This window comes from Magnolia sinica, chromosome 1, assembly GCF_029962835.1.
Source record: "Magnolia sinica isolate HGM2019 chromosome 1, MsV1, whole genome shotgun sequence".
Taxonomy (NCBI): domain Eukaryota; kingdom Viridiplantae; phylum Streptophyta; class Magnoliopsida; order Magnoliales; family Magnoliaceae; genus Magnolia; species Magnolia sinica.
Window position 1 is genome coordinate 120,883,599 of NC_080573.1, and position 21,747 is coordinate 120,905,345.

The window sequence follows — 21,747 nt, forward strand, 5'->3', positions numbered from 1 at the left end:
TACTTTTATTCAAATGCGAATAAATGCTACATGCGTTCATGCTTCATGTGGTGTGGTCCACTTGAGCATTAGATGTGCCTCATTTTTGGGTTCATGCACTAAAATAATCTGTCCAAAAATATGGACGGGGTGGATAAAACATACAGATCACAGTGGGCCCTAAAGAGGCACCACTAGAACCGTCCATTTCTAGCTGCGTCTAGTGAAATCAAATTGCTTATTGAGTTACAGAGTAGGCTTTTATCATGTTGAGCAAAACTATGTTGGGCCCACCACAATGTGTTTGGTTTATCCATGCCGTCCATCCATTTTTCCAGTTCATTTTATGGGTTGAACCCAAAATTGAAGCATATCCAAAGCTCAAGTGGAGCACATCACAGGAAACAATGTAAATTGAATGTTCGCCTTTGAAAACTTCTTCTGGCCAGAGAAGTTTTGGCTCAAGCCGATTTTTAAGTTCATCCATGTTTATGTAATCTTATCTGGTAAATTGGATGAACAAAGTGGATAAAATAAGTAAATTATAGTGGGCCCGATAGAGTTTACTCAGTACGGTAAGCCTACTCGGTTACTCACTATGTAATGAGCTTCCGTCCTGACGAGGGTGGTACCCATGCATCCAGGGGACACGGATTGCCTTTTGAGGCAGTGTCACCAGATGACTACTACAGGGTACTCTGGCCTCACCATTATGTACGTGTTTAATCCATACCGTCCATTCATTTTGAATGCTTATTTTAATGCATAACTTAAAAACGAGGTATATCCAAATCTCAAATGGACCACACCATAAGAAACAGTGGTGATTCAACGCTCACCGTTAAAAACTTCTTTAAGGGCCACAAGTTTTGGATGAAATTGATTTTTTTTTTTTTTCTCATCATCCAAGATTTTGTGACCTAACGAATAGATTGGATGGCAAATAAACCCCACAATGGACCCTAGGAAGTTTTTAACGATGGGTGTTTAATTAGCACCGTTTTCCTATGGTGTGGTCCATTTGAGATTTGGATCTACCTTTTTTTTATACTAATGTTAAAAAATAATCTGAAAAATTAGATGAAGCGGCATAGATAAAACAAATACATTATGATCAGCCCATAAAGCACCGTCCAATAGTTATCTAACTCGTTACCTAATTCCATACACCATGCCATTCCTATGAGCGTGAGAGTCTCGGCGCGGGTCATAATTTTTGAGATTCTCTTATTCTCAATACCGTTGAATCCCAGCCGTGGTTGTAACCCGACAGCTCATATGGATGCTCGCATGAAAGCTCCATGCGGCCTTATGTGCAGGAGGCCGGGACTCTCTCTCTCTCTCTCGATATATATATATATATAATATCGTCAATTTACGGTAGCCTTCGTTTTACACTGTCCAACAATCACATGAACCTGATTCTTAATGCATGGAATCTACCAAGCCGGACAGCAAGATGAACGGCTCCATCCGAAGCACGTGCTAATCGTTACCACGCGTGTGGAGTTCAACTACCAGTGCGTTCTCCCGCGAAAGACCACACCCGTCGGCCTAACGACACGTTTCCGGACCAGAACGCGACACGTAGACACGCAACGCACGAGTCTCTTTTTCTCTGAATCAATAGGGAGCGGATTAGGTGCGGCCTGGGCTTCGCACAACACGGTGCGGCCCTGACTGTGCATCATACCTTGATGTATTTATTGTATATCCACACCGTCCATACGTTTTTTTTTCATATTATTTTAGTTCATGAACCGAAAAAGAACCAGATCTAAGTCTTCTGTGGATCACACCACAGGAATCAGTGGTGAATGACCATTAAAAACTTATTATGGGCAAGAATTTCTTTTGATCAATATGATATTTGTTTTTCCTTTCATCCAGGTCTCTGTGACCGTATCAAAAGATTATTCGGAAAATTAAAACTACTCCGGGAATTATGGTGGGCCATAGTAAATTTTTAATGGTGGATATTCAATCAAAAATATTTCCCATAGTATGTTTCACTCGAGAATTTTATATGATTGAATTTTAGGATCATGATCTAAAATGATGTGCTAAAACGTATGGAAGGCGTGGATATACATTAAACACATCCAGGTGGGCCCCACAACTAGGGACGTACTGTTTTTTGTTAGGCCGGGGCCGTACTTAATCCGCTCCGGAAATATTTGAGTTCGTACATCTCTCGCTCTGTTAAAATATTCGACTAGCATCTCAACAGATCTCCCTTTCATTTCATTTCGTTTTGGCGCGAGTGAGAGAGAATGAGAAGGTTCTGCTCATCATATCCTTCTCTTCGTCGATTCTCTCGAACTTCCTTCTTCTCCCAAGGAACCCTAATCAATAGGTGCTGGAATTTTCAGAGAGACAGATTCCGCTTATCCAGCAATCTTTCTCAACTCGCTGCTGGAAGGCATCCTGGTGAGAATGATTTCACTTCTCTCTCTCTCTCTCTATCGGTCCTTCATTTGCCAGATAAATTCTGCTGGATTTATTTTTGGATAAATTCCATTTCCCTCCAAATCCCCGTGTTGTTCTCTACGACTGAGTTGTTCGAGCAATTTATTTTCGAAATTGCATTAGAATTGATCAAGATGTGACATTTGTTATTCAATCTGATTGCATCCATGTGGATTTTCATTTCTCTGCGTGTGGTGGAAGATTTGAGAAAGGCCTGAGTTTGAACTTTGAAGACTCGGTACTGAGTCGGATAAAGGTCGATACTCTTTTTGATGGTTCCTTTTGTGGTGGTCAATTGTATGGTAAGGGTTGCTCACTCGCTTCTTCTTCTTGGGCATAGACCCATCCATGGTTGGTGGGGCACGTTCTGGAGTTGGACAGTCTAGATCAAGGTACAAGTATCCATGCATGTGGTGGTTGTCAGTATATTATAATTTCGTGGTATCTAATGAAAGCTTTTAATTAGTTGAGACCTTAGCCTTGTTTTTATTTGTTTGTTAAAATGATAGGCTATATTGGAAACCTTCTAACTTCAATTTCTTCCTTTTTCTCTTCTTATCAAGATGAATACTTGCAACTCGATGTGGGGCATCACACCACATTATGCATGTAAATGCATTTGTGTGGCAGAGTGTGCGTGCAGAGGTGCTTTAGTTGCACTTTGCAGATACTTTCACATGAAAAAGACGGAAAGTTGCTTGAATACCCAACTCAAAATCTACCAAAATTTAGAGTCTGGGCCTATGTTTTTGTACATTCTAGCATTTCATTTTGATGTTTCTTTCTCTCCTTTCTCTCTCCATTGTGAGCCTCCATTCTTTTGTTTCTGGTATGGGCGGAAACAAAGCCATTATTTTGTCTCTGTGATAGCCAGGAATAAGTCGTTTCTCTAGACAGTTAAATGTGGGCTTAAGAAGGTATTTGGATGGTGGACAGATGTCTCAAGTCTGTGATCAGCACTTCGGCAGGAACGTTTCTCTGCAATGGATTGTATCCTGGGAATGTTTTAATTGATCATTTTGCAATAACTGGGAATTCATGTCTAGAAATCATTCCTCTTATAGATAGTAATTAAAAAACATGCTGTTCTTTCCAGTGTGATTCAAAGTCAAAATCCCAAAATTGGTTATGCTGACAGTTACAGATCGTGATGGATTGCAGTGTGTGCTACATACCTATCAATGCTGAAAAATGCTCCCATCAGTTCAAGTATTGGGCAAGTTGGTCTGTTTTGTTCTGGCTTCAAGTATGAATTAGCATGTGAAAATCCCACGTTTATAAAAGGCTGGAATGAGTTTTTCATTACCATGTGAGTTGAACTTGGAAGATTGAAAAATGGATGTATGAGTTGAGTCTTCAAGTTTTTGATTTTGATTTTTTTTTTTTTTTAAATATAATTTTAACATTATTATTATTTTTTTTTGAAGAAGAAATTTGTTATATTACCATGCTAGTAATCACACTTCTAGCAAATTTGTGAAGTACAGCATTTGTAGTAAATTTCTGTTTTAAACATGGTTCAAAAGCCCAGCAATTCAACTAGACTTGAAAAATTCATTGGTTTGAGTTGACTCAAAGACTTGGCTAAAGGCTCGACTTGACTTGAAAGTTGAAACATGACAAATAATAGTCCTTTAAAAATATAGAAACACATTATAAAATGCACAAATTAATAACAACATGGAAAGTAAACTGAAATCTAGATACCTAAAAAAACTTGACTCAACTTGATTCAGTCAAGTTTTTGGCTCAACTCGGATAAACTCGAAAAAAGAAAAAAGAAAAAAGAAAAGATGAAAGCAAGTTTCTGATCGAACTGACATATATCCAATCAGGCCGAGTTGATTCCATGGGCTTTTAGCAACAGTTTTAACTACATTGTACATTATTACATTGAAAGATGGCTTCTTGTAAGACTCATAATCAGTAGCGATTCATGGGCTGGGCTGGATTGGTCTCAATCCTTGACGTCTTTTATCAGAAATGAGACTCATGGCCCCCTTGAGCTTTGCAGCCGGTCTTTGAGCCCTCCAAAGCATTTCGATGCTAGCATGTGTCTTGACCAATGTCTTAACAAAGAGACAGAAACCCTCACACGTGACTTGATGGCTTTAGTTCCTGCATGTGAAGAAGATGTGGCTCGTGTCTACTGTCTCGTCACATGCTGAATTTTTCGAGTCACCTTTTATTTATGTTGAGAGAAGATTTGTTTCACCCTTACAGCAGAAGGGGGCCTCGCGCCATTCTTTGAAAAGGGATTGCCTCTCTCCTTCGAGGACAAGCGAGATCTCCCTCTTGAAAGATCAACAAATAGTGTCGGTTTCGAATGCTCCCTCCCAATCTCCTCTTGATGCTCGTTTCAAGGTCCCCTCTCAAGATTGAAGTGGAGTTGTGCGTGGGGAAGTCGATAATAGATTCGTCAGGGGTTGCCCGATTTCGGTAGCTAAGGGGGAAGGTTCTCTAGCTGGATTAGAAGGAGCCATCTTGGGTATAAAAGCTATAGAGACACTAGACGTCATGTCTCTTCAGGCTGCTGTTGATAGGAGGGTATCCCATTCTGCTGGAGCGAATCATTCCTAAGAGGCGGCCATAGCAGGAGACAAGGGGACTTCTTCGGAGGGGTTGTCTGAAGAGGATCTCAACTAGACTAAAGACATTATCGACATAGTAGGGATGAAATTGGGAATGTCTTTTAAAGTGTTAGGCGATGACACAATTGCACTTCTTTAATTCTTCGAGCAATGAGGATTTATGGGAACTAAGCTTCCTCTGAGAAGGTCGTTATCGAAGCAAAATGAGTTAATGCGCCTTGAATCCTCAGTCAATCACGATATGGGCAACCGATCCAATGTAGTACTCTCAATGATCATCCTGAGTTGGAACATCAGGGGTTTGGGAAATAAAGAGAAACGGGCCCACGTCAATGCCTTGTGTCAACAATCAAAGGTGCATATCTTAACTCTTTAAGAGACTAAGTTGGCAGTTGTTGATAGACAAACCCTGGATTCTCTATGGGGCTTGAAAACAAAGCAATTTGTTTGCCTTGAGGAGATGGGTTATTTGGGGGGGTATTCTTTTGTCTTGGAACTCTTCTATTTGGTGTAAAGAAGACTTCTGGTGTGGTGAGTTTCAGTTTCCGTGGTTTTGGTCGATATCTCTTCTGACTTCAAGTGGCTATTTACCTCCATCTATGGCAATGCAAAGTAGCTAAGAGGTAAGAGTTTTGGAATGAACTGAAGGGTATCTGTCTCAGATGGAACCTTCCCTGGTGCTTAGGAGGGGACTTCAATGTGATGCGTTACGCGTTTGAAAAGCCTCGGGCTTCTTGTATATCTTAAAGTATGCATAATTTTTCTAGCTGGATTCATGACTCTCATTTAGTGTATCTTCCTATGTCTGGAGCCACATTTACCTAGTTAAATGGGCAGAGCAACCCCATTATGTTGTGGTTGGACAAGTTCCTAGTAAATCCTGAATGGCTAGAGAAGTTCCTTTACTGTAGGTGAGAGGTCTCCTGAGAACCACATCCGATCACATACCCATCTCCCTTCAAGTCCAAGTAGCCAGCTGGGGCCCCAAATCCTTCAGGTTTGAGTTATTATGTTTGGAATATGAAGGATTTTATGATATGATGACAAATTGGTGGCGTTCTATCCAGTGGTAGGGATGAATAATTCAAATTGCATAAGAAACTGAAACTTCTCAAATTCAATTTAAAGATTTGGAATAAAGAAATTTTTGGGAAAAGGAGAGGGAGCTGGCTGAGGTGTTGGAAGCAATCCATAACTTCGACTTGAAAGGGCAGGGAGGTAGTCTTTCCTCCAAGGAGGCAGAGAAGAGATCCTCCCTATCGTCATCATATGCTAAGCATCTTAAAGAAAAGAGATAAAGAGGGGATAAAGATCGAGGACCACTTGGTTAAAGGAAAGTGACAAAAATACAAAATTCTTTCATGGTGTAGCATCGTCTAGGGTCCATACCAATAGGATAAACTCCTTAGTGGTGGAAAATGTCTGTATTGAGAAGAAGGAACAAGTTCGTGACACCATCGTCGATTTCTACCTAAAGCTACTCTTGAAAGATAAATGGAACCGCCCGACCCTTGATTATCTCCACTTTGATAGCATCGAAGAAGATTTTGATGATTGGCTAGAGAAACCTATTTTTGATGAGGAAATTAAGGAAGCGCTGGATAGTTTGGGGAAAGAGAAGGCGCCTGGGCCCAACGGTTTTCCCTTAGGGCCTGTTTGGATTCGCGTATAGTATTGTATTGTATTGTATTTGGGTACTGTTCATGTATACATTGGACGGTTTTCAGAATACATCTAAATCAATCAGATACTAATCAATGTTTGGATATGAGGTATTGTTTGACATAGTATACAATACGTTATACAGATCAATGTTTGGATAAGACGTATTATGTCTGCGTATTGTACAATCTTAATTGGGTCGGGTGGCCTGTTTGTTGTATGGAACTTTCTGATTTCTAGCCCAGATGATTTTCACGTTGAAATGTACCAAATGAATGGTCCCGATCTTACACCGCATAGGTACCGGATATCTTGTAATTGTGGAAATTTCAAACTTTCATCCGCTACCGAATACAACGCAATGAATACGAAGTATTGACGGCAACAGAACCCACTGACAATACTCTACCGTCGGTTTGAAAATTTGGTTGGAGTTTGTATTCGCACGCATGGGATTCAACTCCTATTCACTCCAATCCAAACACGGTAAATGTCAAATCATAACTTCTAATACGATACAATACATCCCAAAACGCGTATCCAAACAGGCCCTTAAGCTTTTTTTCATATTTTTTGAAGCGTGCTTAAAGACGATGTGACAACATTCATAAAGGAATTCTTCGAGGAAGGGTTACTTTCTCTAGAATTGGGAACATTGTTTAGTGTGCTGATTCCTAAGTTCGAAGGGCTTGAGGAGTTTGAAGGATTTTAAACCTATTTGTGTGTTAGGGGGCCCGTACAAAATATTGTCCAAGATTTTTGCATATAGACTAAGATCTATCCTTGACCTAGTAATCTCCCCCAAGCTAGGGACTGCTTTCATGGGAGGCTATCAAATCCGAGACTTGGCCCTTATAGCTCATGGATGCATTGACTCATTGTTCATGGCTAAGGAACCTGAAATTGTCTATAAGCTGGATGTCGAGAAAGTATATGACCACGTTGAGTGGGAGTTCCTGGATTACATGCTGGGCAGGCTGGAGTATAAGGAAAAATGGAGAAGATGGGTTCAAATTTGTGTTTGCTCCCCCACTTTTTCGGTGCTTGTGAATTGCTCCCCCAAAGTTTTTTTTTTAAACCCTCAAGGGGGCTTAGGCAAGGACCCCCTCTCTCCATATCTTTTCCTAGTTATTGGGGAAGCTTTTAGCCATATGCTCGCCAAAGTCCAAGAGACCAGGCTTTTTAGGGGCTTTAGGGTGGATCAAATGGGGGATTGAGTTTCCCATCTCCAGTTTGCTAACGACACCATCATTTTTTGTGAAGTTGATCCTCTTATGATTGAAGACCTGCGGAAAGTGGTTTTGTGTTTAGAGTGTGGAGAAGTGCGAAATGTTGGGTATACATTTATCTAAAGAAACTTTGTATTTGGCCTCTATTTTTGGATGCAAGGATGGTGCTTTTCCCCCTTACTATTTGGGGCTTCTTCTTTGCATTGGTTAGCCAACCAAGCACCTTTGGGACAAGGTGATAGAGGGAATTGACGACAAGGTTTTCTAAGTGGAAGAATTGGTATTTATTGCTTGGTGGCCCGTATCACTCTCATCAAGACTGCTTTTACTAATATGATGTCGTACTTGTTCTTATTCAAGTGCCCTTAATTTGTTCTCGCTAGACTAGACAAGATGCAGAGGGATTTCCTTTGGGAGGAGTGGAGGAAGGCAAAAAATTCTACCTATTGAAACGGGAGGAGGTGTGCAAATTGTTGAATGAATGTGGGGTGGGCCTACGACATTTGGGTGCTATGAACACTACATTGCTTGGAAAATGGCTTTGGCGGTTTGGGTCGGAGGAGGAGAGATTTTGGCATGAGATTGTCGCTAGAAAATATGGCTTCCGGGAGGGGGGCTGGGAGACCAGATGCTCATCCTTATACAAAGCCTCTCACTTATGGAAATCCGTTTATGCCATTAGAGTGGAATTTTGGCGACACATCTCCTTCTCTGTGGGAGACGGATCCAGAGTAAGATTTTGGAAAGATGTTTGGTGTGGTGACTCTTTGCTCTATACTCTTTATCCGAATTTGGCTAATCTTGCCCCCCATGGTAGCCTAATAGTGGCAGAATGCTTCTCTTCTAGCGGCTCTTCCGTCTTGTGGTTTCCTCCTTGTAGAAGAGCGTTTTTGGATGACGAGATGGATGACTATGCTGATCTCTTGGGTCGATTGCAGCATCTTCAACCTTCCAACGATGCAGACTCCTTGGTGTGGAATGACCATAGCTCTGGGCATTTCCCGGTGAAGTATTTCTATAAGCTTCTCATGAGAGACAAATCGGTTAACCAAGAAGAGTTTTCTCATCACTTCTAGTTCTATGGGGTGCTTCCGAAGGTCACAACATTCACTTGGTTTGTGGGCAGACGATAGACAACCTACAAAAGAGATCAATGATTATCCCAAACATGTGTAGCTTGTGCCAAAAGGATTCAGAGTCTATAAATAACTTATTTATCTTCTACCCTTTTTCATCTACAGTTTGGGATTTTTTCCTTGGGAAATTCGAGGAAGCCTGGGTAATGCTGGGATCAGTTAGAGATCTTCTGTGGGCTTGGCATGGGGGGTATGGAGGGAAGGTAGATCGTCAAAGTTGGTTGTTTATGTTGCCGGCTATGTGGTGGGCGATTTGGGGAGAAAGGAATAGCCGTTGCTTTCAAAATTCTTCCTGTTAGGTCGAAGCGATTATCGAGATAGTCAGGTTCTTGGTTTCTAATTGGAAAGCTCTTTTGAGCAATAATTGTTAGGGAGTCGTGTCCCTTGGGGGCATTTTTGTATTCTTTTCTTGGTCCTTGTCATTCTTTAATACGAAAACTGATTTGGAATAAATACCAATTTTGAGATTCTGATTGAGTGTTTGATTTTATTTAGTTATTTATTAAATAAAGTAATGATATTAAATCAATAAATTCATGGATGGCTTCTTAATCATCTGTAAACATTTCAATAACCTAGATCAAGGCTTTGGAGGAAAAAATGAGACAAAAATAAAAGAAATCACAAAAAAGAAGAAAAGAATTCAATTAAGGCTGAGTCATGCAGTACTGACTTGGATTGGTTCTTCAGTGTCTGTAGTGACTGGTCCGAGTTGGCCCGAGTCACTCCCTTATATAGGACTCGTGATGACAAATCATATTGGTTTCGGTTGAGTCCAAGTTGGGCCCAAGTCAGCCCTCAGAGTAGGACTCATAGTGCGAATGCTATTCGTCTCCCAAGTCCAAGTTTACTCAGGCGCATTGTACCAACTTGGACGAGTTGTCAAACCATGCTTCTCCACTAACCGTCTAAGTAACTGTCGTGCACATGCCTTCATAAGAGCATATTGAAGTCGACAAAGTAGTTTTGCTCCTTCTGTCCAATCCCAATGCGTAAAATGATTTCACCATGAACATGACATTTCCATGTTCGACCTCCAACTACCCTTGCCCCTATGATTGACTTCTATTTGTCAAGTTGATCCATCGTATACATGAACTCATTGGAGTCATCAATAGAGTTGTACACCAAGTCGAGATTGGCACAGCTCAGCTTGGCTTGGCTCGGCCAATAGCTAACCCTTGCTTGAACTTGGCTTGGCTCAGTTTGGTCAGCAGGGACAGTTTGAGCCGAGTTCGAGCCCGTGCGACATTTTCTCAAACCCATAGAATGCATCTTCAATTTCTCACAGAATGCAAAACAATAACAATAGTTTATAGGTATTTCATCAAACATTCGGCGGGCAGCATCAAAATCAAGATTTGAGGGTAGTTTTATAATGTAAAGTTTTTTTTTTGTATGATTTGTTTCGTATCTGTTCCTCACCACCGACCGATCTCATGGAGAATGTCTGCCCCTGAAACAACACTTTGTTGAGTCATTTCATCAAACACTCGGCGACCAGCATCAATATCAAAATAACCGAGTCACTGAGTAGATTCGATCCGAGTCGATTCGAGTTGAGGTTCAATCCGAGTCAAGTTGAGCTCGGGCAAACTCGAACTCGGCTCGAAATTTTTTCGAGCTCCAAAAACCAGCTCGACTCGGTCCTAATCCAATTTCAAGCCGAGGCGAGTCAAGCTTTTCCAAGTTGAGTCAAGCGAGCTGACCGAGCTAACTCGACTCATGTACAGCTCTAGTCATCATCTGTCAAAGCCCTTTGATAGAGAGGTCTTTCCAAATTTGATATCAGACACTTTAGTGAAAGGGATGTCTTGCATTTTGTTTTTGATAGCATCTCCCATTATTGTCCTGATTTGATGGATTGCATCTCTCCTTCTAATTTAATGGATCGTTGCTGATCGAAAATAAAAAAGAAGGGCAAAAAACATGGATCAGATGCATTAAATGGGAATTTTTTTGGCCGGTGCTATGAAATAGATTACCTACTGTAACCTCTGGCCTTTAAAAGAAACATGTACATTTTCTTCGCGAGTTATGTCATTCCTGACTAGGTTGACTCTCCTAGACATCTGATGGATCCTGATGCTTTCTATACGATTCTTTTTAAAAAATGGGTGAACTGATGAATTTGATCGAAAGGTTGATGTTTTGACCTTGAAATCTTACTGCTGATTTTTTTACCGAGTTCATATTCCATTTTCTCATAGCATTATTCCCACAGGCCCACTTTCTCGCTATAGGAGTTTGGTTGAGCAAGGGAAACTCCAGCATGATCTTTATCAGGAAAGGGTGGCTTCTGAATTGGAGGATTTACTTGGGAGGTTGGAGCAGTATGAGAAAGACATGGAGGAATACCATGTATGTGTTGAACTAAATGTGGCACCGAATATATGATTGGCTGTTCAATATTGAAGTCAAATGGCTCAGATATCTAATTACTGTACATTTTCTTGCTTATTAAGGCATCCCTCGCCAACTGGGAGAAGAACAGAGAGACTGAGAGGCGCAGGCTTTTGATGGAGGAAGCTGAGGTTAAGCAGCAGGGGGGCATACGGAAATCAGTGAATAAACATCGAAATGGATTTGTAGAAAAGTGGATTTTACGGTGAGGGCTTTCATACTTACAGCAACTCTATAGAGTCACAGCGAACTGCTTAAATCTATTGTGTATTATGTTTGGCTTTATGTTTGTATTGGTTGATTTGTCAGTTATGTTGGATGTGACTGACATCCATAACGAGAACCATTTACTGTGAGCTTGTTGAGGCAAAATCTGCCATTTCAATTTTGTGTTGCTTTAAGATTGTAATAAGTTAATGATTTAGCAGACACTATATGTTATCTTACCGACCAACTGAATGAATACTGACTGCTAATCACTTGCTGGTCATTTATTTTGCTAATGATGTATTTTGGCTTTGTTTCTGACGTGATGATTTAGTGAAGCCTCAAAATTTCATGGTTTTTGTTCACTTCCTCAATAAGACTTCTTCATCGAGATCTGCCGCATAGCTGGAGGTGTATAGGTAATAGCTCTAAGGCTCTATGTGATCAACATTAATGGCTGCGAGCTCATCGAAGGGGTATCAATGCTGTTGCTGGCTAGCATGATTATGTCTGGAGTTGTATAATTGGTTAATATAAAGTTTTGGAATGGCCTTTTGCATATTCGCCTCTTTTCTTGCCTTTTTCTGAGACTAAATGTCATGGTGAAAATGATTGAAAGACATGAATTGGTTCACTTGTTTATGTATTTCTCTTTGTTGTTTGTGTTGCTTCACTGATCGATTACATTCCTTGAATCAGGAGAAGAAATGAGAATATTGAACCAGGAGTGGGGAGAATGGTTTCATACCTTAATCGCGAGAAGAAGTTGGATTCAATAGTTGGTACCCATCCAGTCGCTCCTCGAGCCCCAAAAGGACTATATTTATATGGAAGCGTTGGAAGTGGTGAGTTGTGAATGTAAGAAACCCATATTTTCTTTGTATATACTTTTAGCACGATCAACACTCCATCCAGCTTTCTCATACTAAAGCTTTTTTACTTTCAATATATGTTTCTTTATCTTTCATTGGTGTCATAGGTACTTCCAAAAGCGATGGCTTTGAAAGTAACCACATCGCTGATGCTTTCTTTTCTTTGTTACTCATGGTTCCAAATATCGTCGTTCTATCATAATTTCATAACCATATTGGCCACTCCGGATACGCAATACGGGATGCATCGACCATACTTAGAAAATGGGCTGAATCAGCCTGTATCAGCTATATGGGGCCAGTACATCTGTCACGGGCTGATACGGCTATAAAAGCTCCCCTTTTGTTTTTTTCTTTTCTGATTTTCTCTCATTTTCCACTTTTTCATTCATTCCGACCTTAAAAGAAGCTTAGAAACTTATTTAAGACTAGATCTGGGCAAATCTTGGGGACCAAATCATAAGTTTTCAGTAAATTGAAACTGACTTTTGGGAAAAAATATGAAAAAAGAGGTGAAAAATCACCCGTTTTTGGTTTCTCCATCTTCCTTTTGTATTTCAATGTAACGTCCATAATCCACTGAATCTTGCTTGATTTGTGTTTGATTGGGGCCTATTTGGCTGGCTTTCAGTAGGTCAAGCTGATAGACAACATTCTTATTGAAGAATACTCTGATGAACCATTGAATACATGTTAAAGAATGATAGATTCTGCCGTTTTTCATTTTCCCAAATTTCCCTACATTTATTTTTTCAATTTTTTGGGCCATTTGGTGGTTATGTGTCGTAATGGTCTATACTGATGTTGTGCACCAGCTTGGCATTTCCTTTTATTTTTTAATAAGGTTATTGTTACCTTCCAAAAACAAAAAAAAGGGGCTATATTGTATAATTTTTTTTAATGAGTATGTCACTTTTTTTTTTCGGGCACTGATATGTTTCCAGAAACAGATACTCAGATCCTGGTGGTTATATGTAAATAGCTCTTATTATAGCCTTCTCTTACGCTGGTATTTAATTCCTTTTCTCTTGAATGAAATACTTATGCATAATGCACGATGTAGGGAAGACAATGTTAATGGACATGTTTTACAGTGCCACAGACGGCATTGTTAAACACCGAAGGAGGTTTCACTTTCACGAGGTGAGCATTTACTTGTTGCTTTTAGGGCTTGATATTCTTATTATATATCATGCTCACATATATATTCATGGTGTTTTTGGTCTAAACAGAAGGGTGGCATATACAAAATCTCCCAGAAAATATAACCCACTATTAGATGAATAATTCAATTTGAAGTTGTGGATTTCTCATTGATTTGATTTCAATCATGCGATTATAGAAGTTAAACTTCAATTACCAGTAAATTTTTTTTTTTACTTGATTTTATACATGATGCTGTTCCTGAACTGTTGAAATTGGTAGCTTTTTTTTATATATTAATTTTCAATAAAGTAGCAAATAAGCTGGGGGATAGTGAATACGGACAAAATCATAAAGAAGGATGAGCAAACATGCTCCACAGTGATTACTAAAAATGCAGTTTTCGAAGATAACCTCTCACTGATAATGCTACGCTATTTTCTAGCTTATTCTGCATACTTAGAACTACTGTGACCAAGCTGGGGTTTGAAAATTTGCTCATCAACTAGGAACATGGTTGATAAGACTCGGTTTGGTCGGTCTCTAACCAAGGAATCCAAATTTCAATTTTTATAAGACAGCGGCAAGTCATCGGCTTGGCCAATTTATTGTAAGATCCAGCAATATTTTCATTGACTCTGCCTATTTGAACTTGGAAATCGACAGATTGAGTAATAAGGCAAGTCAAGTTTCTGAGCATTTCTACTATTTTTGGCAGATTACCAGTGTGACGTTGTTGTCATTTAGGGAGCTGGGATTTCCACACAGTGAGAACTTTGCTACAAAGTCGTAGCTCATCTGCATCACTATGAATAAGAAAGTGTTTATTGGGTGTGAATGGGAATAATCTATCATTCTGTGGAATCAAGACATGTGCCATTTTTTACTTTGTTGATACTATATCCAAATATCATTTGTCTAAGGCCATTCCTTCTCTTAAGTTTCAAACATTTCATATAGATTATATTTAATCATCTTTACTTGCAGGCTATGCTTGAAATAAATGAACATATGCATAAGATTTGGAAGAAGCAAGTGGAGGAAAAAACTTTCCAATCAGTTATTTCTAGTTGGATAGAGAATCTTCCATTTGATACAAAGGTGAAAGAGTGGTTGGCTGCAGAAGAAAAGTATAAGCAAGAGGTACAGATGAAGCATATTCTTCCTGCTGTGGCAGATAGATTTCTTGTTGACAGGCAAGCTGATCAAGGTGGAGCAAGCATTCTTTGCTTTGATGAGATACAGGTAATTGAAGATGAAAGTTTCTATGATGTCTACTTTTGATTTTCACCATGTTTCCATTCATTTTACTTCATCATACTCAATGCAAGCTGTCGTTATTTAATGACCTGGGTGCGCATTTCAGCATTTCACCTTTTTATGCATAATGGGAATCCTTAGCTTCCAAACTCAACTTTCAATCCCCACAATTGACATGTTTTTCCATTGTGAAGTGTTAGTGATTATTTTATTTTGTGGCTCTGATATTTAACCTGTTCTTTGGTAGAGTGGTGTGCTATGCATCCTTTGACCTTAGCTTAAATGCTTTATTTCTTTGCTGACCACCTTTTCTTCTTGGGCCATTTGGTTCAAGCAGATCCCCATAAGATTAGGAGGGAAGTTGCTGGGCCAATGCTCTTTTTTTTTTTTTTTTTTTTTTTAAATATTTATTTTTTTAATAATAATGTTGAAGACTTAAGGGGTCGAGCAAGAGGGTAGTGGTGAAACATTGATCGAAGTGCATACTTTTTATCTTGCCTAAGGCCATGTTTTCCTCGGGCTATGAGAAAAATAATTTTGGATTTACTCTTAGTAGAATTTTGAGAAATCATGAAATGATACTTGTGTGGATACAAAAGAACTCCTTTGTCAACATAAGAGAACCTCATTTTGTGATCTCTGGGAATTCTACCAAGGGTAGAAATTCTAAAATCACAAAATATTCTTCTCTGTTCCTGAAATAGCCATGAGCCATAGTTAAGTGATTCCTAAATTTTGTTCCACGAGTAAAAGTGAAGTTTCACTGCCTGTGATGGAGCAAGTATGGAATTGCATCTCAAGCCCAAGATTTGATTATGTACCTTTTTTGATGATCGATTTCCACAATATGCTTCAACAATTCTCAATCAAACAATAGCAAGGAACAATAAAATGAAGGAGACCAGGGATAACCATGTGGAGCTACAACATTCATAACCTAAGGCAATATCTCCCAGAAGTTCTCTAGAAGCATTACACCACCAGACCATGTTTCCGATCACAAGAAACAAAAAAGGAAAGTAAATTTCTAATCAAAATAGTTCATAGTATCATGCTCCAAACATACGGCCTGATGGCCTATTTGTAGTTTCAATATGAAGTTTGGTTGACTCTAGAAGTTCTGAAAATTTCCGATGCTTGGCATAACCCTTGTCTTGATTACTCTCATATTGGAAAGGGAAACAACTTAACAAAGAAAACTAGAATAGGGTACCTAAAACTTGCTAAATCCTCTAGATACAACCGTATGACATGGGAGGAATTTTGTAGACCTGTACATACTCCTATACACTCTCCTGTTGGTTACAGTGCATATAAGATGTACAGTTCAACTATTGGACCCCACAATCCAACTGATGGGTGTCTTTAACCATCTGATTGACTCTGTAGGCCCATTGTTCAGTTGGATCCAATGGCTGATATTATCGGTATCGTATAGTACCGATCTTTTACCGGGCTTTTGTTGGGAAACTTCCAAGTATCAGTCGATATATCGCAATGCATCACTTTGTAATGTATCACAATGTATCTCAATGTATTGCTATGTATCAATGTATCCACAATATCTTAGGTGCATCAGCTCCCTTTGCGAAAATATTGAAAAAATCACAAAAAAATGGTTTTTTCCACACACACACACACACACACACACACACACACACACATATTTGCTTTCATGACATTCCTAAGGAAATTTTGACCGCTCATTTTCAATTGTTTGGAGAGGAAAGGGGATTTGGTGGCGGAAATCGAGATCGGAGAGCATGCGATGCAGGAACCCTAATTGATGATTTTTGCATATTTGAACAGTTTTTTCTTGTTTAAATTCCTTGAAATCAGTGTAGTTTATAATTCATGATTTTACATGATTTTGTGTACTCAAGGTTTTGACCTTCGATTTTCGAATTTGGGAAAATTGGGAAATCATATTAGAATGCTTGGAGGCTGATCTACAAATTGAGGGAACTTTTTACAATTTAAAAAAGATTCTTAATTAAAAAATGCTGAAAATTAATTAAAAATAAATTTATTTGAAAACAATTATTGACCAGATGTTATGCACGCCTAATATTTTGTATTTATAAGTGTATGCTGATCTTGAAATTAGCCACAATTGTTTATTTATTTTCCAAAATTAATTTAATTTTTTAAAATTATAAAAATAATTAAAATATAGTTTTAAATAAATGCAGCATATATTGTAGGACATATTTAGTAGATGGAATGTGCTAATTAGTGATATGAATCATAGAAATGTTAGTGATTTATTTATTTATTAATTTATATAAGCTGATGTTTAATGCAATTGTATCACTTCTATCTAATAACACATAGTTTAGTACATTATTTTAAGTATCGACAGTATCAGCCAATATATCCCGCGATATATCTTGTATACTTCCTATGCGATATGAAACACACAAGTAGTGGGATATATCCCACGTGTTCGATCCGGTGAACATTTTTCATTTTTTATCCATTTTTTTTTTCCTGTAAATCATGTTAGATCAATGTCAAATTGTTAAAGATCCATGATTTTTCATGATCGGGAGCTTCAATTTCAAGATTTGGAGAGATGGGCCAAGTTTTGAAAAATTGAAAAAAAAAATCCCAATTTCTTGAAAATCGGTTGCAATCTTTATGTCCAAACATAAAATCAAACATGTATGTAACCTGATCTGATGATTCTTCTTTTGCTTTTGAATGTATTGCTTGTGTTTCCACACGTCTTCTTACATTTATAAATTATATGATAGACTTTGAATATACTTGCATCAATTTAGTTAGATAGTACATATATTAGGACCCTATACAAAGAAAACCTATTAGTTGCACTTGTTTTTTACAATGTTTTTATTTATAAGTGTGTATTGATGTCTTTTTTAACAATCACTGAAGTTTCATTGAAAAATTTGACCAATTTCCCAATGTTTCCCCATGTTTCCAACAACAACGATACATTACGCGATACAACTGATATATCTCATGCGATAACCGATACGTATCCGTATCCCAAGGGTGCGATATGTACCGCGATGCCAATATTTCGAACACTGGTTTAGCATCTATACAAATAAAACTTATTGTGTGTTTTTTATTTTTGTAATAATTTGAGTTCCAATTGTGTAATGATGTCTTTCTAACATCCCCTAAAGTTCCAATGAAAAATTCGATCAATGTCCCATTGTTTCCCAATGTTTCCTAGAACAGCAATACATTCGATTTTTCCCATTGATACCTGATATGTTTCTGTATCCTAAGGGTGCGATACATACATTGATACTGATGCTGAAAACATTTTCATTGGTTGGACCATTGGATGATCCACCTGACAGGATTTGTGGATCCCACTGCTCAATTGGACCATAATCATGGCCTTATTTCTGCACTGGTAGTAATGGGGTCCTTCGTCAAACCAATCTGATTAATCGAATGGTCCTGAATCACCTTGCTTCTCTATATACAATGGCTTTGATTTTGGTCCAATGTAAGTCAAGATGCGCTATTTAGCATGCTTGGTAGAGCTTTAGAAATGTGCAAATCATTTGGAGTCGTATGCAACGTTTCTTAAAGTTTAATTAATTTTATTGGCCATTTCGTTATTCTTTCTTCTGCTTAACATACATCATCCTGCTCATTATTATGAATAATGATAAAAAATTACTCTAGCGGTATAAAATATATTCTTGGTAAGTGAACAAGCCTTCAGATTTCTTCTCATCACTCAGTCCAGGTCCTTTAGTTCATTGTGCCATCCTCTTTTTAGACCCTTCAACCCTATTCGAATCTCCTAACTTTAAAGGAGCCATCTCTAGTTTCTGTTGCTTAATGACCAAACCATCTTAATCTCTTCTCCATCATTTTCTGTTGTTTGGATGACTACTCCTAGGTTGCTTAGGACGACCTTATAATTTTATCCTTCATAATCTTCCAATACATCCATCTCAACTTCCATATCTTTGCGACACATCTTTTGCTTATGTTGCCTTCTAACTGCCCAACATTGTCCTGGATGGCAGGTCGAATAGTTGTCTTACAAAAGTTTCCCTTAAGTTTCATAAGCATGCAATGGTCACACAATGCTCTATTGACACATGTTCACTTCTTCCACACTGTTCTAATTTTATTGAAAACATTCTCTTCAATCTTGCCATCCTTTTGAATGATAGATCAAAGGTTACTCAACAAATCGGTTCGAGGAATCCCCTAGCGATATATTTTAAGTAAAGCCTCACCTCTATACCATTCCTACTAAAGCTGCATTGAAATTCTCTCTTGTTTTGCTAACTACGGTTAGTACCCGTAGTTCTTTTAAGACAATTAGAAATGAATGCATTTGAGGAAACTTAAGAGTAGCACCAGTAGGTAATAAGATGAGGGAAAGTAGGCTTAGATGGTTTAATCATGTGCCATGGAGACCAAGAACTGTGCTAGTTAGGAGTGAGTTGGTGCCAGTTGAAGGTTCTAGAAGGGCAAGGGGAAGGCCTTAGTCATGTGCTGCAGAGACCAAGAACTGTGCTGGTTAGGAGTGAGTTGGTGTCAGTTGAAGGCTCAAAAAGGGCAAGGGGAATGCCTAAAAGGACGTGGGTGGAGGTAATAGAAAAGACTTGATGACCGATGGTTTAACTGAATATGGTCTTGATATAGTGGAATGGTGGAAAAGGATTCATGCAGCTGATCTCAACTAGTTGGGATACAGCATCATGATGATGAACTCTCAAGGCCTTCCTCTAAACCTCTAATTTAGCATTTGTCTCCTCTTGTCTACCAGCACCTTGTCATCCACAAACAACATACATCAAGTGATCTCAACATTGACACTAGTGATTAATTTGTCCATAGCCAGTACAAAAAGGTCATGGCTTAATGCTGAAGCTGATGAAGACATGTTACTATTGAGCATGGATTCAAGTAGCAGTTTTGTAGTAAGACTCCCCAAGGCACTGAAACATATATGACTCACCCCAAATCGATCTGTTTGGTAAGGTGACTCGTTTCATTTTGAAATGAAACTGATACAACTCAGATCGTATTGAGCTGTTATTGAGAACTCACACGTCTCACTCACCACGAGCCATTCTCACTCTTGTACCATCCTCATGCATATCTTTAATGATGTTGATGCATCTTCCTGGGACCCTTTTCCTCATCAGCCATCACATAAATTCCCTAGCTACTCGTATGTTTTCTCCAGATATATAAAAACCATGTGTAGATTTTTGTCATCTCTATAGATCTCCATTGATTGTCTAACTTGGAAAATAGCTTCTATTGTTGATCTCCCTAGCATGAGCCATGAAGCCAAACTGATTTTATGATGTCCCTATTTCTTTTCTTAGTCTTTTTTCCACCTTCCTCATCCAGAGCTTCATATGTCGACTCATAAGTTTGATTCTCCGTTAGTTGGTGCAACTTTGTACAGCTTCTTTCTTCTTGTAATTAGTTAATGATGCTTCTTCTCCACTCATTGAGCATTTTCTTGATAGTAAAATTTTGTTTAAAAGATTAATTAACCAAACTAAACCTATTTCACACAGAATCTTTGATACGTAAGTTGGTATAGTGTCCTTCTTCATAGCCTTGCTTTTATCCTTGCTAGGGTTACCTTTATCCACACGAAATGTACAGCAATGCACATTCCCTCTCAAACTCCTATGGTTTGAGGCTCCTCATAGTTCAACCCATGTGCTTGCATCTTCATTCAACAGCTTTTGAAAGTAATTTCTCTTCTCTTACTAGTTTCATCACCTTTAGCCAAGATCCTTTGGTCCTCAGAGTTCTGTGAAATAAAAAAAACTATTTGCAATCTCCCTTAAGTTACTATTTCTTTATTTCCCAAGGAATATTTTTTAGCAACATGCATTCCCAACCTTTTCAAGTTTTTGTGCTAGTGGAATTTTATATTATCTTTTATTTTTTAAAGGTTGTGTGATAGTGGGTTATTCTTTCTTTCATATATCTTCTCACTTTTCATCTAATCTAGAAGTTAAACATGTAAATGATCTATCTGATCTTCAGTGAAGCAGAAGCATAATGATATGTTAGTAGCATAGTAGCAACGTGCCATACAGCAGAAAAATTGAGTTGGGAAGAGTTCGGGTTTATTTGGTTTCTATCACAAAAAGAACGGTAAAAGAATTTGGTAAAAAAATAAGGATGTGCCCAGAAAAACAAGAAGCGAAATCTGAAAAGTTCAGGTTTAATACAGTTTGACTTGAACAACAGTGAAAGAAATGGTTCTACATTGATTTGTGTATGCATTTGATGATGAGAGTATAAACTTCGACAAACTGTTGAGTCCTACCTAATACTCTGAAAATGTACTAAATTCCTGATTGGAAATTTCAGAACTTTATTTTTGTTGCTTGCAACTAGATTGTTAAAAAACAAAAGTATGCTGATGCAGGACAATTAACCACTTGCTCTAAAAGCTCGAACTGTTAGAGCATGACGAATTAATCCCTTTATCTCATAGCCCAAGCCCCACATCTCATGGGTTAGGACCTCGGCCGAACCCCCTTTGTGGGCCCCACATCACATGGGTACCGCCTCACACGGGCCACCTACCCCGAGTGTGTCCCCGCATCCCACAGGCTACCCCATTCGAGCCCGGTGTGAAATGCGCATTAATCACCCCCGGTGAGGAGTCTCGAACACGAAACCTCCCCTGTGGGCCTCGCCCACCCTGAGTGTGCCCCTGCATCTCACAGGCGACCCCACTCGAGCTCGGTGTGAAAATGCCCCTGCATTATATACAAGCGGGCTACATTCAGTGAAGGAAAAGCTTGGGATTAAT

General features: G+C 38.8%; 1 protein-coding gene across 3 annotated transcripts in view; it reads left to right on the forward strand.

The window, feature by feature from the left end:
• Positions 1–2,197: 2,197 nt before the first annotated feature.
• Positions 2,198–21,747, forward strand: part of LOC131256137 (uncharacterized) — a 41,775-nt gene continuing 22,225 nt past the window's right edge. For 2 of the 3 annotated variants that reach the window (XM_058257188.1, XM_058257201.1), the window contains exons 1-6: positions 2,199–2,409; positions 11,291–11,427; positions 11,532–11,674; positions 12,376–12,521; positions 13,612–13,691; positions 14,679–14,936. In XM_058257188.1, the coding sequence (XP_058113171.1) occupies positions 2,253–2,409; positions 11,291–11,427; positions 11,532–11,674; positions 12,376–12,521; positions 13,612–13,691; positions 14,679–14,936 (921 nt within the window). In that variant the 5' untranslated portion in view covers positions 2,199–2,252. Of the gene's footprint in view, positions 2,410–11,290; positions 11,428–11,531; positions 11,675–12,375; positions 12,522–13,611; positions 13,692–14,678; positions 14,937–21,747 lie in introns of all 3 variants that reach the window. The other variant, XM_058257195.1, reaches the window with a different exon arrangement.